The sequence below is a fragment of the Pygocentrus nattereri genome, chromosome 20 (assembly GCF_015220715.1).
Source record: "Pygocentrus nattereri isolate fPygNat1 chromosome 20, fPygNat1.pri, whole genome shotgun sequence".
NCBI classification, from domain to species: domain Eukaryota; kingdom Metazoa; phylum Chordata; class Actinopteri; order Characiformes; family Serrasalmidae; genus Pygocentrus; species Pygocentrus nattereri.
Window position 1 is genome coordinate 13313818 of NC_051230.1, and position 18323 is coordinate 13332140.

The following is an 18323-nucleotide window of genomic DNA, read 5'->3' on the forward strand; positions in this document are numbered from 1 at the left end:
GGGGGGAGAGAGAGGGAAGGAGGGAGGGAGGGGGGAGAGAGAGAGAGGGAGGGGGGAGAGAGAGGGGGGAGGGAGGGGGAGAGAGAGGGGGGAGGGAGGGAGGGAGAGAGGGAGGGAGAGAGGGAGGGAGAGAGGGAGGGAGAGAGGGGGGGGAGAGAGGGGGGGAGAGAGGGAGGGAGAGAGGGAGGGAGAGAGGGAGGGAGAGAAAGTTTATTAAGAAGCTGCCTGTTAATTCTCTCCGCTTTGCACTGCAATGCTAGCTTTACATACCCCACACCTTTTCACCTTCTACCTATTGTAAATGAAGCTTAGTTTAAGTGCACAGAACTGAACACAAATACAGTCATGAAACTTTTAGGAATAGAGAAAGTTCCTCTGATCCCCATCTATGGCCAAGAAACAAGATCAGAAAAAGGTAAATGATCATCATTTCACTGGGAGACATTTTTGAGAACAATATAGTTTATCACAGAACCTGCCTTCATCTACAACCCTAATGTACCTTTGTCTATTTTTTACATTATAATGTGTTATAAGCTAATCTATTTGACAGTGATTCAGAAGACATGATTTGGGGCAAACAGGTGATCATTTAGATGTGGTTTGTACAATGCTAATTTGTAAAGAGCAAGTTTTGATTACTCCTTAGCTACATTCTACATTGGCCTAATAGCTCCAGTGCAAAACTAAAGAAGCAAACTTCAGACTCCAAACATCTTGCCTGATCAAATAATTTGGAATAGTGTGAAAATTGAGGAATTAGATTTTTCACTGGACTATTTCGTTAAGGGAGAAGAGGCCAGTGGCTGAAACAGGCAGATACCCATAAAATGCACATTTCTAAATGTTAATGAACTAATAAAGTTATACATTATAATTGTTTTCCTTAAGTAACATCTACACTTTCTGAACAATGCACCACTGACTGACATAAGGGCTGTGGACAATAATGGTAATCTAGCAGACCTCAGATAAAAGGGGCCATATTATTTACTGTTTTATTATATTATTATTATTAACAATTTTTTTTGTTCTGTTTTTTTTTTATAAAAAAGTCTGATTAATATGTAATAATCTTTTAGTAAAAAGCCTTATTTGAAATGACTGCTTTTGTGACATGATAAAAACCAAGGTATACATACCAGCCAATCAAAAAGACCTGTATCAGCCTTAAAAGCACAGTACAAAACAACCTATTTAATTCTAAGGGATAAAGAAAGGTTGGTAACAGTAATAAAAATCTATTATAACTTAACTTATTTACTCATTCACTCATTAATTCATTCACTGGGTACATAAAGTCACACAAACTTCATTAATGGACCTCAAGAGGAAAACCTACAAGAAAAGGATATGGTTATGGGCCCTTAAATGTGTCTTATGTCTTATGTCTATATTTGCATCACAACGTGTCAGTACTGACAAGGACAGACATATTCATTCACACTATAAAGACTCTTACTCTTGTTACTGTACCTTATTCTGTAGAACAGTCAGTGGTACTCCAACTCCAAGGAATATAATCCTTCTGTCATTCTGTACATTTCATTTCAGCTCCAAAAAAAACTACTGCGTGCCGAAAACCGCTATGGTGAATGCTGATATCTCCGAGCTACTGAATGAAGATGCTTGTGGTGTTAGACTGTCGTGTTGTTCAAATACTAAAACATTACCATAACTCTCTTCGATATGATTTTATCCAGGAATGTTCAACGAAGAGCAAAGCAAAGTGTGAAACTGCTGAGAGAAAAGCTTAACATACAGTGTTTATACTATTATGAGGGACTGGACTAACGTTAGCTGCCAGCTGACAGACCTGCTAATAGCGGCTGAGGATTTAACGTTAGTAGATGGGGAAAGGAATTAAGTCACGTTAGCGTAGTTCTCTCGTTAGCTAAGCTTACAGAGCCAGCAAAACGAACAAAGCCAACTTTAATGTGTGCCAGGCGCACAGAAGCGAGAACCGTGGACACTAAGGAAGACAAATTGCTGTTTGAACACTCTCTTCAGAGTCAGTTTCTGTCAAACACGTCGCCTCTCAACGCAAAGCGTCTCTAACAACCAGCACCATGAAGCTCCTTCTCTAAACATCCTGTTCGTGGAGCAGCATAGACCATTGGGCACATAACGGGGGGGGGCAAATCGTCGTCGGTGTTTTAATGTTTTCATTTTCCCGGTACTATTTTCACGTTTTTATTGAATAATGACATAAATGTATTTAATACCCGTGTTGGAGAGAGAGAGAGAGTGAGAGAGAGAGAGCGGATATATGCAGTTTGTGCATACAAAAACGCACCCTCGTCTCGCAGTACCCTGCGCGGTAAGACAGTCCACCTGTCACGTGATTAGACATGGATGCCTACCAGCACATTTTGTATGTGAATTTAAGCGTGTTTTATTTTTCTTTGTGCTTGTCTTCATGTAAAACATTTCGGGATTTTTTCCCGAAGCATACATGTTGAAAGAAGAGGAACTGGTAAAGGAAAGGAGACTTGTGGACATGACAGCTGCTGCTGCCCGATAACCTCTGGAAGTGGAGTTTTGGCGCGGCTTCGCAATAGTGACAGAAACTAGTTAACTAGCGAGCTTTAGACAGAGCTTATATCTCCTTTCTGATTCATTTACACGGTAAAATCAGGTGAGACAGTTGGAGCGGTGAAACTTCTGTTCAGCAAAATAGATAACTTGATAACTTTAGTTAATCTCTCCCTCCCTCTCTGGTCTGTAGGATGGTGGGGAATAAATATGTGTTTCAAATGACTGGAGTCAGGAATCTCCAGCAGAAAAGAGAGCTTCTTCAAGGCATCAGGCGGCTACGTGGGAAGTATATAGGAGGCTCCGTGAGTACTTATAGTGCTATAGAAAGCTGTGTATACACGATAATCTCAGTGGTTGTCAAACCACTCATCGAGGCCCCCAGACAGTCCAAAATTTTGCCCATGTTCTGCTTCTCAACACAAAGGGATGGAGCAAAAGGTCAGGTGGACCATGATGACTACTTTACAAACCACAGATTTAGCTCACCTGCTTGTACCGAGTTTTATGTCCAATTAAGACATCACTTCCAGTGTCAGTGCCAAAATGTTCTTTTGGCCTTTAGTTTAAACCTTCTTTATCTTTAACAATCTGGCAGCGTCCTTCAAGAGCTTCACTTACAGTATCATGCGCTTTACATTGGCAAATATCACAGACAACCCACCTGACTTACTGTATTCTCTCAAAAAAGATGAAGTGGTAGTGATTAGCCCTGAAAAATGACCCTAATTGCTTGCCGATGCTAAGGTATATTTTTGTCTTTGTAATTTTGTCCTTGCCCTCGATACTATCTTAATATAGTTACTAACGGCTCTTCCTACTAATTGAAGTCTCGAGGGTGTAGAATCCACCTCACAGTTCTTGACCTTTGGTTCAGCTCTTCTACTGACAGGTTAAACACCAGAATAGTAAAGTGACTTTGTGCGTTAGAAAATACAGATGCTGTTTTTCTACTTATATGCAAGAAGTAATGGCCTATTGTGTTGCAGGAATACCAAGAGACGATGACCCATCTTATAGTCACCAGACTTGTGGCGAGTGAGAAGTTCATTGCAGCATGTGCTGGAGGTCAGTGATGATGATTACAACCTTACAGATAATGATGTGTTATAAGCATAAGTAATCCTGGACAAAAACAAAACCATAAAGAACCAGGTTAAGTAGACATGTGAGTCTCTAGACACCACACAATTTGATTTGATTTGAATGCAGGGTGCTATAATCAGCTCTATTTATTTTTGATTCCTATAATGCATGTCTTTGTTGCTCCATCTAAAGGGGTTTAAACCAAAAACAATACCTAAAAATCCTTCTCTATTGGGGATACTACATTTTTACACATTTTTAAACAAATGTATTTTTTCTCTATTATTCATTTTACATTGTAGAAAATAAAACCTGTATTGTTTATTTTGTCAGAAATGTTTGGTACTGTTATTTTTTAAAAAAAGGTATTTAAAAGATTAATGAAAAAGTAGACATTTTGTTCATCGATGCAATATCTTTCAACATAGTCATGAAGCATGTATGAATCAATTATTTTCCCCACCCCTAAATGCAAGTGTAATTAAGTCAGGTTATTAGTTTTAAGCTGTGTTTTTCTGTTGTTATTTTTGTTTACTGTCCCTTTTGTTCTTCCTTTTAGGGAAGTGGATAGTAACTCCAGAGTTTGTGCTGGACAGTGTGAAACAACAGGCATGGCTATCAGAAGCCTCATATGAGTTAAACCTCAGTGCTAACCTTAAGGCTCTTGCTATTACCAACCCTCTTCAGAAATGGAGGGAGAAAGTAGCCAGAGGCTTTGTGTCTGGAGCTTTCCAGGTCAGGGTTGTAGTGTTGTGTAACTGATAAACCAAATGAAACTCCTAAGTACAAATCATTATTATTTGATGTCTTAAAATGTCATCTCTCTTTTTCATTAGGGCTGGGTAGTGCGTCTTGATATTGAAGATACTGGTAAAAGGGGCATGTTCAAAAGGTGAGAACATGCAAAAAAGTGAAAACTTCCAGTCAATACATTTATTGGTTTAGTAAAAATGTGTAAAAAATAAGTAAACTGTTTATTGCTGCTGTGCATGTGCTGGTTTCAGTGTTTTTCTGCCCACAGAATACTGAAAGCAGGAAAGGCTGTGGTCTGCACTGACAAGTCGGCTACACAGGCTGTTACACATGTGTTTACCAAAGATGGAAGCAAGATGTCACAAAATGTCCGAGCACCCTACCACACCATCAGCTTCATTGCTCATCATCTCTTTGGGGTAATCTTTGCTGTTAATATGAATTACAAATAATATAAAATAGACAGTCACTGAATATTTTACTATGTGCTGTGAGAACCCTGACCAATCACAGATGTTCCTTGGGTGTTTGAATTGTTCAAGAAATTCACCCAAGAAGCATAAATAGTTCCATTACCTGAAACTGGTCCTGGTTTCAGTTCATTTGCCCATACAGCTGTGAGTTACATTGTGAGCTTCAGCATCAGAAGTAGGATTTTTTATTTTTTTTTCTTAAATTTAGTCAAATGTTCAGTCATCGTGAGGTCTTGTTACACTGTTGATTTGTGTGGATGAAAAACAACGGATAATATTTGAAAGCACAAACTTTCACATCGGGTCATATTAAATACTCTGAAAAGGTGGGAAAAAGATGAATAGAAAGAAGATATGGATTTCCCAAGAAGCTATGACAATGTATCTCAAGTATGTAGACTCTGAGTACACCCTATTCTGCTTAAGGTGTCACCAGCACCTCCCATAAAAAAGTGTGTCTGTAAAACTGTGACTTGGTTTGAAAGAGCCTTCCCTTTGTCTCACCCTCTGATGCAAATAGAAACTGTTGTGGAAAGTCATTCAGAGTGGTTCGATGTGAAATGCTCCATGTTCCTGTAAAGCAAAAAAGTGCTGAAAGAAAACACTCCACAACCCTTCCCCCAGGATTTAGCTCTATTTTGTCATTATCAATATTCCATATAGAGTCAGAAGGGAGATGTAGGTTCACTGGTCATTTTGGATAGTAAATAAAATACAAATACATTTATCACAAATCCTGATTTCTGTCATCACCATTGTAAAGAAATCCAGACTCTCTAGAGTCTCTGTAGAGTTTCTGTAGAGTTTCTCTACAATGAGCCATTTCACATCAAACTACTCTGGATGACTTTGTTTACATCTCAATGATAGGACTGGGGATTGGTGGAGTTCCCCATCAACACTAATCATTGCAGATGTGATGCTGTAACTATATATAAGTAAACCTCTTCTTGTTCTGCTTACAGTCTCTTTGCTCAAGTTTGAACTGGTCCATTAATTTGGACAAACCTAAATTCCAAGAGAACTTTGTGCAAGAGGAGGCAACTGAGGACAGTTCACTTAAAATGGAGGAGGAATCTATGGACGTAATGTATAACTTGCTTCTCTGTGAGCTAGAGGAAAAGCTTAAAGACTACATTATGAAAATGGAGGTGAGCTAGGGTTTTTTTTCCACCCCCATAAGTAATTTAGTAATTATATTTAATTGCATCTTTTCAAAGGTCAAACTTGATACAGAAAATTGGAAGGGTGCATAATCATCATTGATTTGCCATGATACGTGACCTGACAATGACCTTTTTATTGCAGCTGAGAAAGAGGAAGCTGCTAAAAGTCCCAGAGCTTTTCAACTACTATACGCCCGTCTTTCCAACTCAGGTGAATAAATCTGCTTAAATCCTATTAATATGTCCACTATCTGTGAGTCACTGCAAGGCAAAATGAACATTAGGCTCATCAAGTGACTCGGGTCATTCTATTTTTGTGTCACCGCTAGCATCGTCAGTGCCTCCTTTTGTGACGAATGCATTATGTTCAGGTCAGCTGATTTAAGTAAGGTGGTTTGATTGGATTGCCTCATGATTGGCTTGCCCATTAAAGAAACACTGGTGTCCTTCTGCTCTCTTCCCTGGTGTGTTCTTGAAAGGTTGCTGGTTTGGAGCAGTCACTGTATCCTCTATCACACTCTTGTAACCCAAACCTTGAATGGGCTCTGACTGACAGTGCCAGTTTTGACCCTGAAAACACATTCCTGTTCACCTTCCCCCTTTAATTTCCTCTCTCTTTCCTATTTTTCTGTTGTTTACCACAGGTTGCAACAGTGGATTTCAGTAATGTTTGCAGCTTGGTAGAATGTGGCCTCTTCCCTCAGGCTATGGAGGATGTGCAGTGCTCTCTGCAGCCCGGGGTGCTTCCTCCAGCCTCCGCTCTCCATGCGTGTATGCAGCATGCCCTACACGTATGTATGCCAACACCACTCTTGGAACTCTTCTGCTTCTCCAAGTCCATAGGAGAAAAGAAAGTTTTCAGCATTTATTTTTACATGTAGAGTATTTATCATAGGATCTGAGCCAGAGCAGCAAAAGTGCTTTGTCTACTGTGTTTTTGAAAGGGAATTCCACCTAATTTTCAGAACCTTCTACATAATTCTGCCATTGGAATGTAAACAAAAGTCATTCAGAATGGTTTCTGAAGTGATCTGTCCTAGAGAAACTTACTGCCTCACTTTTTTTTTTCTTCAGTGGTGATGTCAAATATACTCAACTCAAATATAGCCATTATTATTTGCTATCAAAAATTAATCTATATGGGTCTTATGAGTTTTTGTATGCAGTAATGAAAATTTTTGTTTTTGTTTTTTATTATCTTTTCTCCCTGCGTGTGCTGCTCTGCCATGAATGTTTTGGAAATACATTTTAGCCTAAAATCTTAACTTAAGCAATGGTATAACAATGTCTCTGACATGTTATTGTTAGCATTTAGCTTTCTGTGCTGGAGTTTTCAGAGGCATTAAAAACCAAGAGAGGAATATCTCTCACACTACTGTGACTTTCAGTTATGAATACTGAAGATTACTTGTCATGTCATGCTGCACTGTACTTAGACCATACCCCCACATCTGTTGAAATTTTTAATGATGTCATGCATCGTTGAAGTGTTTACCACTGGAGTGCATCTTCAAGCCAGTGCAAATAGACCAGAGTATAGATCAGGGGTCATTCATTTTGGTCCTAGAACCACAGCCAAGCACAGTTTTGTTTTAGCTGCTGAAACATGCCTGATTTAACTTGGATTGTTTTGAAATCGGCTTCAATTTTTTGCTGTTTTGAACTGACCATCACTAATACCATGAATTCACCTGCTGTTGTCATGATGTACTGAAGCTGGAAAAATGTATTTCTCTTCTGTTTGTACTACAAAATCCAAGCAAATAACTGCATCAGAATATGCTTCACGCTAGGGGTGGGCAATATGGCCAAAATATCATTTTGCGATATTTAAAGATATTTTCACGATACACGATACATATCATAATGTTCGACAGACATGATACACTAGCAGTGCCACATTTAAAAACTGTCATCAAAAATGTTGAGTTAGACGATTTTTATTTAATGTTGCACATACTATACTGCACTAAAAAAAAAAAACACAGAACCGTTATGGTTTTGTAATGAATTTTGAACTGAGTTGTTCTTTAGGTGTATGAGATCCACAATCTTAAGAAAAAATGATTTCCAAAATAACAAAATTTATCATGAAAAAATAGTCATATTGCTCACCTATACTGCACAATTGAGCTGCTTTTTATTCATTTATTAAGCAGATCAATTAGAAGCACTTAGTAATGAGTGTGCACGCTTGCTCAGAAACTCACAGTACATCCAACAGTAAAGGCATTATTGCACTCCCTGTAAACAATTACAGAAACCACAGCAGCACATATAAGGAACATGGACTTCCATGCATGCAAAAGTAAGTTTTCCAGGTTTAGTTAGCATTTAGAAATGACCAAAATCAATCAGTATTTTTATTGTGATAAATTGTATCACAATGTCACAAAAAGCTTTTCTGAACATACTCCCAACTGCTTATTTGATTAAAAGAGAGCATAATTAGTCCAGTTTAATCACATTTAGTGCAGCAGAGAATTTGAAATATTGTATATAAATCATTGTATTCCTAGTTTTTGATAGTATTTTTAAATGCTGTACTAATTTGTTTTTTCCACTTGATCAGAAATGCAAAGAAACTCTGCTGAAATCTTGCTAAAGAATTTCTACAATAGATAGCTGGCCACTCACTCTAAACCTCTTATATTCCTGCAGGGTGAGGCACAGTCATACTTTCTCAGCATGTTCAGCACTGTTCTGAATGACATACTGCGGAACAATCCTACTTGGAGGTCTCCTGGGAGCGTCAAATACTTCCTCCAGATCCTGCAGTGCCCACAGTGTAAAAATGGAGTCTGGCCACTTCTACAAACATCAGTGAGGTAAAATATGTACATATAGACATAATCCATATCACATAATTCATAACACATGGCTGGAGTATGAATGTATATAGATGACCGGAATTGACCTCCTGTTTCTCTTTGGTCCTTTTTGACTCAAGGTTTTGCTTGTCAAGCGCAGCTACCTGTCACTCACTACCTAGCCCCGCCCCTTCAGAGCTGCTCCGCTTCCATGGTAACCTGCAGGCGTTCTTTCTCAGGTTGTTTCAGCTGGAACTTCGTGCTGCTATCTCGTGGTAAGAGTCTGTAAAGTTACAGCTTCTGCTTTAGATGGATTTGACAAACCGTATTAGTTTAATAATAATAATAATAATTGTTGTTTGTGTAGCTAATCTTACATCTTAAGCTAATGTCATTTAATAAAAAACGAGATCAATGATTTGTGTGTGTGTTTGTTAGTGTGCATGCAAATGTGGGCAGATATGATATTGATTTGTAGTATCAGAAAGATTTAAGCTTAGTAAAGAGCGTTGAGTAGGTGGAAGTGAGTCTTGTGATGTGTGCAGTGGGGGAGGCTCGCGGACGTCTGTGCTCTACAGCATGTTCTGGAACGTGTGGGAGAAGTCGATACTGAGCTCCAGGGCCCTGCAGCAGCTGGCTGAACTGCTGGTAGAGGCCACGCTCTGGGGTCTCCACTCAACTCAGGTGGGGGGGAGGGTTCAGATTCTCACCAAATGGTGTTTCTGTAAGACATATCAATGCTGTCATATCAAAATCTTGCAACTGTTATTTATTTATTTATTTACTTATTTACACCGTTTGAAAAAAAAACAGCTGCCATGTACATTATATGAACCTTTTGGAGCTACAGTCCTGTAATCCAGTGTGTGAAAGGTAATAAAATTGAATGCAGTATTACATTGAAAAATGCTAAACACAATATTTTATATTTTGCCTTATGAATTTGATCATTTATTGTAAATATGTGCTAATTCTAAATTTGATGCCCCACAACACATTCCAAAAAGATGAGACATGGGCATTTACCACTGTGTTACATCACCTTTCCTTTTAACAGCGCTTAATAAACATTTGGCGACTAAAGTGGAGCTTTTTTTTTTTTTTTTTGCCATTCACACTTTTTCAATAGGAGACAGGTCTGCACCGGACTACAGGTGGATCAGTATAGCATGTGCAATTTCTGATTACGCAGCCATGTTGTAGTAATACCTGCAGAGTATTTCTTGCCATTCTCATGTTGAAATCTAGAAGACAACATTTGCTGCTCCAAAATGTGTTTGACGTTATGGGTGCTTTCACAAATGTGGAAATTACCCACTAATACCCTCCCATACCATGACAGATCCTGGCTTTTGAACTTCACATTAGTAACATTCTGGATGTTTCTTTTATTCTTTGGTCTAGAGAGCACATGGTCCATTATTTCTTTAAACAATTTGAAAGGTGGGCTCGTTAGACCAAAACACATGTTTTCACTGTGTTTCCATCAGTTCATTTTAGATGAGCTTTAGCCCGGAGAAGTGTCTGGATGTTGTTGATAAGAGTTTCACAGTGCAGTATATAGTCTTAACCAGTATTTGTGGATGCTGTGATAATCTGTGTTTCTTGACCAGAGGTTTTCCAAAGTATTTCCAAGCCTGTGTAGTAGTATCAATCACAGAAAAATGCCAGTGCCAGTTCTAAGGGGTGGAAGGTCATGGACATTACATTTACATTTACAGCATTTAGCAGAAGCTCTTATCCAGAGCGACTTACAAGAAGTGCTTTGTCAATCTAGAGAAAGTATCTTTGCTATTTACCAATAGCTTAGAGAAAAAGACAGTCCTGAGCTCAGATACTGCTAGAAACAAAATATCACTGCAGACACTGAGAGAAAAAGAAACAGAGTTGAAGGCAGAACTCTGTGCCATTAAATGCAATACAATAACAATAAGATACAATACACAGTGAAGGATAATAAAAAGAAGGGCAGCTTATAATTCAGTTGTGGTTTCGGCCTTGCTCTTTACACACAGATTTTTTCAGATTCTCTGAATATTTTGATGTTATTACATAGAGAGTGAATTCCCTCAAATTCTTGGAACCAATCACTGAAGAAAAGTATTTTTAAACTGTTGGATTTCTTTGCAGAAGACCAATGCTTGATCATAATGGATGACACAGGTCTCGGCCTATCCTGGATACTTCTTGTATATCCAAAGATGATTGCATTACGTTTCTAAGATGTCTATGAAAATTGCGCAATGTTGCTATTGTTAAGTTGCCCGTGTCACTTTTTTTTTTTTTTTTGGAATGTTTTGTGTGCATCAATTTCAGGATGAGCATATATTTACAAAAAACAGGAAAGTTGAAGTTTAAATGATGTTCAGTCCTTTGTCCCTGGTGCTCTGTGTTGATCCTTTAGGAGTGGAAAGGGAGATTGCTGGCCACATTGCAGGAGATCCTGGCTGTAGTGGTGGAGTACTGGGCTCAAGAGCATAGTAAGCTCAACAGCCGTCTGGTGGACAAAGGCTTCCAGGACTTGGCAGAGTACATAGCCATCCTGTGCCAAGGTAACATTTGTTAGCTCATTTTCCACAGTAAGAGGCCAGTAAGGCCATGTAGGATCACTAAGGGCATTTTTGTATTGGTTCAGTATCCTCAAATACCCTATTTTCTGTTACATAGCTCAGTTGTGACAGTTAAAAATGCTGTGGTTTAACAATAGTTTGCAAATTATTGGCATGTTACACTGCCTGGCCAAAAAAAAAGGTCACACTGATATTTCATTGGACTGCCGTGGCATCGTTTCCACAAGCTTCTGCAACATCACATTTATTTCTGTCCAGAGTTTCGTTAAATTTTCCCCAAGATCTTATACTGATGATGGGAGATTTGGACCATTGGCAAAGTCTTCTCCAGGAAATCCCAAAGATTCTCAATGGGGTTCAGGTCTGGACTCTGTGGTGGCCAATCCATGTGTGAAAATGATGCATCATGCTCCGTGAACCACTCTCTCACAATTTGAGCCGATGAATCCTGGCATTGTCATCTTGGAATATGCCCATGCTATCAGGGAACAAAAAATCCTTTAATGGAATAACCTGGTTGTTCAGTATGATCAGGTGGTCAGCCTTCCTCATTCTTAAGGCACATAACGTTACTGAACCTAGACCTGACCAACTGCAGCAACCCCGGATCATAGCACTGCCCCCACAGGCTTGTAGTAGCTTCAGCCGCCTCTCCTCTTACCCTGATGGACTCATCAGACCACATGACCTTCTTCCATTGCTCCAGAGCCCAATCTTTATGCTCCCTAGCAAATTGAAGCCGTTTTTGCTGGTTAGCCTCACTGATAAGTGGTTTTCTTAAGTCTACACCACTGTTTAGTCCCAATCCCTTAAGTTCCCTTTGCATTGTGTGTGGAAATGCTCTTACTTTCACTAATAAACATATCCCTGAGTTCTACTGTTGTTTTTGTACGATTTGATTTCACCAAGTGTTTAAGTGATCGCCGATCATGACCATTCAGGATTTTTTTCCGACCACATTCCACCTCTAAGATGATGTTTCCCCACTGTCCTTCCACTTTTTAATAATGTGTTAGACAGTTCTTAACCCGATTTCAGCAATATCCTTAGTTGTTTTCTCTGCTTGATGTATGTCAATAATTTGACCCTACTGAAACAGATTAACATCTTTTCCATGACCACAGGATGTGTCTTTCGACATCGTTGTTTAACAAATGAGAAGCTACTCACTGCATCAATTAGGGTTAAATAACTTGTTGCCAGCTGAAACATTATCACCCATGTAGTAATTATCCAATGGGAGCCTCTTACCTAGTTAAATCTAGGTGGTGTTTTTTTTTTTTTTTTTTGGCCTGGCAGTGTATGTTGTCCCTGTATCTGTGCCCTCTGTGAAATTAAAGAAAATTTACATTAGGCTTCACCAATTTAATCGAGGCATTTTTTACATCAGGCTAATATGTGCAGAAAATTCTGGGTTGCTGGTTGAGGTTAGCTGTGTGCTTCTTCCTGAGTTAGGGCTGGGCGATAAAAATGATAATGATAATTATTGCGATAGAACTTTCCTTGATAGATCAATAACAAATGTTTGATACATTTTCAATATAATAGTTGATTCTCACACTTCCATGTTCTAGCGAAAGCTCTGGTGGCGTTTTCTACTGCAAAGAAAGTGACGCTACTCTGCAGTTTTGTTTTGTTTTTTTTTTGTTTGTTTTGTTTTTTGTTTTTTTGACACGATGAGCGAGGGCAATGAGTAAAATGAGTTACCAAATTTACTTTAGCAAAGTCTGAAACGTGGAGTGGTGTTTGAGTGGAGTGACCAGCAATCTGTTCTCCTGTGACCAAGTGTGAATGACGAGATCAATGGCATAACTATACTGTCCTAAAGTGAACTCAGCTCTTTCTGTACATCATAACAAGCTTTAGCAGCATTAAATCAAATTTGCTCCTCTCAGATAAAGTGCTGCTACAGCACTCAAAAAGTCATATTTAAGTGCATTCCCAAGCAATGAAAATGAAACAAAGAAGAAACAAAGAAGCGGGAGAACACTCTTTCCATGCTAGCTTTTTTTTTTTAGCAGCTGGCTAACTTCAAGCAGTGCTCCGTCACTCGCACAGCATGGCGAATTGATGATACTGTAGATCAAACAAGACACAAAAGCACCGATTTCAGTTAAGTCCAGTCATGAAATGTCCTCACTACTAAATATTCCAGTCAAGTGTCAGTGATATTAGAACAAAGTGGAAGCGATTGGGAATGACAACAACTCAGCCACGAAGTGGTAAACCATGTAAAATGACAGAGCACGGTCAGCAGATGTTGAGGCGCATAGTGTGCAGAGGTCGCCAACTTTCTGCAGAGTTAATCGCTATAGACCTCCAAACTCCTTGTGGCCTTCAGAATAACTTAAGAACAGTGTGTAAAGAGCTTCATGGAATGGGTGTCTAGGCCGAGCAGCTGCATCCAAGCCTAACATCACCAAGCGCACCGCAAAGTATTGAATGCAGCGGCGTAAAGCACCGCCACTGGACTCTAGAGCAGTGGAGACGTGTTCTCGGGAGTAATAAATCACATTTCTCCGTCTGGCAATCCGATGTATGAGTTCGCTTTTGGTGGTTGCCAGGAGAACGGTACTTGTCTGACTGTAAGGAGGCAGTGGGAAGCGTCACACACCCCTGCACATGAGTGAGACAAAGGTGGAGAGGGTGAAAACCTGTAAATTCCTTGGCATCCACATCAGTGAGGATCTCACCTTGTCTCACAACACACATCTCATCATCAGGAAGTACCAGCAGCGACTACTTTCTGAGAAGGCTGAGAAAATTTGGCATGCCAGCCAAAATTCTCAGCACTTTCTACAGGAGTGTCATCAAGAGTGTTCTTACCTGCTTCATCACGGTCTGGTATGGAAACTGCACTGCTCAGGACACAAAGGCTCTCCAGCGTGTGCTGAAAACTGCACAGTCCATCTCAGGAGCAGCCTTCCCCTCACTACAGAACATTTATCACACACAGGTCATCAGGAGGGCCGAAGTGTGAAGTCCGGGACTCCAAGACTGACCAACAGTTTCTATTCACAGGCAGTCACTCTGACCTGGTTTAACTTTTGGCTGACTTTGCACTCAATAACTGCACCTTACATACACTGTACTGCTGCTGTCAGAATATTACTGTTTACATCTGTTACTTGCACAGAATATTACTGTTTACATCTGTTACTTGCAACATGCACTTTATGAACCGCTGATCTACATACTTGCGCATACACACATGTAACTTTGTTTTTCTACTTATTCAGAGAATTTAATATATTATGCTTTCTATTTTTTCCTAAGATTATATTGGTGAATGGAGGAACGGCAAAGCAAGAATTTCATTGTACAGTGTAACTGTCTGTTTCTGCTGTGCATATGACAATAAAACTCTTGACTCTTGCATTGTGCCAAGTGTAAAGTTTTGTGGAGAGGGGATTATGGTGTGGGGTTGTTTTTCAGGAGTTGGGCTTGACCCCTTAGTTCCAGTGGAAGGAGCTACTAATGCTTCAGCAGACCGAGGTTTTGGACAATTTCATGCTCTCCCACTTTGTGGGAACAGTTTGGGGACTGCCCCTTCCTGTTCCGACATGACTGCACACCAGTGCACAAAGCAAGGTCCATAAAGACATGGATGAGCGCTTTTGGTGTGGAAGAACTTGACTGGCCTACACAGAGTCCAGACTGAGATTGTGAGCCAGGCCTTCTCGTCCAACATCAGTGTCTGACCTCACAAATGCGCTTCTGGAAGAATGGTCAAAAATCCTATAAACACACTCCTAACCCTTGTGGAAAGCCTTCCCAGAAGAGTTGAAGGTGTTATAGCTGCAAAGGGTGGACCTACATCATATTAAACCCTATGGATTACAAATGGGATGTTACTCAAGTTCATATGCATGTGAAGGCAGACAAGTGAATACTTCTGGCAATATAGCATAGTTTAAATGTGCACTTCCTCCTTCTCTTTCATTCTGCCTTTTTTTTTCTCCTTTTCAGACCTTCATCCGGACACTCTGAAAGAGCTGGTTCCTGCCCTGCCCTCTCCTCGGCTCAGGATGCTCACCGTTGAGGCCATCTACAGAAACATCTGCTCCAGAAATGGCCTGTTCATCCACCCAGAGCCCCTCTCTCTGCTCAAAATAGTATGTCCCGGTGATTGTACAACCTAAAATGATAAATCCGACTTTAGATCATTGATTTTTACAATTCAGTCTTTGTATGGTTTCACTTCCTCTTAAACTGCAAAGGTTGATAAATATGGTCTGGGACTGCTCAAGGTATAAAGATTAGGGTTGCACAATGTAAAGGGGATGGGACAGAATACAGGAGTTCATAATATGAATTCAATAAAGCAGCGTAATGGATAATTGGTATTTTTGCTCATATGTTCCTTCTACAGTTGTGGACTGTATTTCACTTTTACACCAGTGCCACAAATACAACCCCCCACTTTGAGCCCCCTTCATGGATAGCTGTATACATGCATTTATTGATAATCTGAAGGATACAGAATCATAGGAAGACACACTCAGCACACGTTATAAATCCACAATGATTGGTAAGAAGGCTCATTTGTAGGCACGTAGGCGTATAGACGCTGCAGAGTGCACTCACGATGGACACAACCAAAATTGCACGTGTAATCTGATGCGTCCATACACCTACAGGCATGCAAATGAACTCTTACCAATCACTGTGGACATATAGTGTGTGCTGAGTGTGTTTACTAATAACAGATGAGTTTTTGAGGATGTTGATCAATGTTTGGTCAAAATAATGCAGTGACATTATTGATTCACCAGTGTGTTTTCAATACATTGGAAGGCAGTTGCAATGTGTAGCAGTGTTATTGTGCAGCCCTACTATAGAGGAAGACAGAGTGGTTTTAAAATGCAGTGTTCATGTGCTTTGCAGGTTTCCTCCTATCTGAAAGCCCTGGGGCAGTTGTGTGGGTGCAGTCTCATGCATGCACACAATCGCAGGGCAGAGAGAAGCATCTCCACCGGCTCAGATAGTCAGGTCTCAAACACAGGGTGAGTAATACCAATGCATACACAGGGCCACCTGGTTATAGGTGGAAACCTAGCTTGGGGGGACAACAACAGAGCACAAGGCTGTCCAACATTCTTACGTCACTGTAGATCAATGACTGAGGTAGAGGTGGGTGGGAAGTGATAGCAGGAGGGAGAGAGAGATATGGGAGAAACCCCACAGTTATATTTATCGACACAAGCAGCTGTTTTTTCCCTGTCCACCCTGCTACTGTTGACACTGCTTATTGGCGACATGCTGGGCAGTACTGACACACACACACACTGCCAGGTTCTGTGCAAAATTAGCAGTAATTAGAATTCTTACTTTCAGTCATTGCATTTGACTCTGAGGATGCACCAATTAAAGTTCTTTTGCCTCTGACACTGATTATTGTATTTGAGCTTATGATACTGATTTATAGATGGCATAATATGACTTTTTGGTTCCAATACCATTATTAAAACTTTGATTATTGATCAATACCAATGTGAATCTGATTTTTTCTTTAATTACTACATAGCTTTTTCAGTATTTAAGATGAGCACCTGAATGTAGGCTATCATGCTCAGACTATTCCAAAAAAAGAAATATGTAGATAACAACTGTGATCACAGTGTAAGTGAGGGCTATTTGAGGTCAGATTTGTCACAGTACTGGATCAGATTAATTCCTTCTTTCTCTATCCAATCCAGTATTTTGTGCTGTAATTAGCCTGATACAGATACCTGTTGATGCCACTAATGTTTTGTGTTTTGTAGTAGCAAAGTACTTAAAGTATAATAAAATATATCGCTGCTGTTGGAAGAAAACCTCGTATCTCCATTTTTGTCTGTTCAGGCAGCGAGATAGTAGACATGGTCATAAACAAGTTCTTTTAGGATTGTTCTGTTAGGTTTCTAAAATTTGACTAAGAATGACCAAGAAATGGCATCAAATATGGATCACTCATGTCAAATTGTTATTGAGTTTGTTCAGTAAGATGAATATCGTTGCCAATATATGTTATATTAGAATATCAGGTTGGGGCATCACTATTTCATATAATCTGCATCATCAACAAATTATCTTTAAAAATGCCAGCTTACTTTTCTCCAAGTCTTTCTTCAAATAATCTTACCCTTAATTACATTCGATGACAGACACCCTCTTCGTTGTCCCTCAGCTGTTCTTTTCGATCTTCTCTGAACCATAATTATGGTATATTACTAATGATACAACCACCCATCACTGACACTATTAGAACAGGCAACATACATCTCCAACCCAGTGAAGGCAAAACTGTGGAGTGAGTGTTCTGGGTGTCTATAATGGAGTCATTGTAGCTTATCATGGGGTATTAGTGGGGGTTAAGATGGCTAATGGAGAGAGATGGGGTCCTCTCTTAGTGGCCTGGGCTAGACTGTGCTCTGCTTGAGTCTGAAGGCCTTGGGGAGACATGCTGTAATTGAGCTTGTGTTTCAGTCCTCCAGGCCTAATCAGCCAGTGATTATTGCTTCATTTTTTGAGTCTCTCAGCTGTGGAGATGTGTGCATTCCATTCATAGCCATAAAACAAACCCTGAGAAATATCTGTGGCCAATTAAACAGAAGCCTTTGTATTTTAAAGTATTCTAATAGGAACTGATTTGTGTAACTTAAATAAATCATGAAACTGTTAAACTACAAGCCTAAAGCAGATAATTTGGCAGATTAGCCAAAGATGTTATAGCACCATTTGGAAGTTAGGATGTCTGTTTTGGTAAGACCCATGACCTAATCAATGTTGTCTTCTTTATTTGTATGCATTTGTTTCAGCAACAAGTCTAGATGCACAAGAATACCCCCAACCCAGGTTTTGATATGTACTGTTATGCACTGATATGTAGTGTTATATTACTGTTATGAACCTTGGCCATTTTGCTGTAGACTTTTGTTCAGACACAGT

The 18323-nt window shown here is 39.7% G+C and overlaps 2 protein-coding genes across 10 annotated transcripts in view; one reads left to right on the forward strand and one right to left on the reverse strand.

Moving 5' to 3' along the window:
* Nucleotides 1–2074, reverse strand: part of kiaa0825 (KIAA0825 ortholog) — a 180071-nt gene extending 177997 nt beyond the window's left edge. For all 7 annotated transcript variants that reach the window (XM_017691132.2, XM_037531364.1, XM_037531363.1 and 4 more), the window contains exon 1: nt 1477–2074. The gene's annotated coding sequence lies outside the window, so the exon portion shown is untranslated. The remainder of the gene's footprint in view (nt 1–1476) is intronic.
* Nucleotides 2075–2346: 272 nt separating this feature from the next.
* Nucleotides 2347–18323, forward strand: part of slf1 (SMC5-SMC6 complex localization factor 1) — a 43494-nt gene continuing 27517 nt past the window's right edge. For 2 of the 3 annotated variants that reach the window (XM_017691130.2, XM_017691131.2), the window contains exons 1-15: nt 2347–2638; nt 2729–2840; nt 3525–3603; nt 4181–4356; nt 4458–4513; nt 4643–4793; nt 5813–5998; nt 6156–6224; nt 6658–6804; nt 8675–8841; nt 8964–9098; nt 9369–9507; nt 11228–11375; nt 15363–15508; nt 16281–16399. In XM_017691130.2, coding sequence (XP_017546619.2) covers nt 2730–2840; nt 3525–3603; nt 4181–4356; nt 4458–4513; nt 4643–4793; nt 5813–5998; nt 6156–6224; nt 6658–6804; nt 8675–8841; nt 8964–9098; nt 9369–9507; nt 11228–11375; nt 15363–15508; nt 16281–16399 — 1829 coding nt within the window. In that variant the 5' untranslated portion in view covers nt 2347–2638; nt 2729. The remainder of the gene's footprint in view (nt 2639–2728; nt 2841–3524; nt 3604–4180; nt 4357–4457; nt 4514–4642; nt 4794–5812; nt 5999–6155; nt 6225–6657; nt 6805–8674; nt 8842–8963; nt 9099–9368; nt 9508–11227; nt 11376–15362; nt 15509–16280; nt 16400–18323) is intronic. The other variant, XM_037531775.1, reaches the window with a different exon arrangement.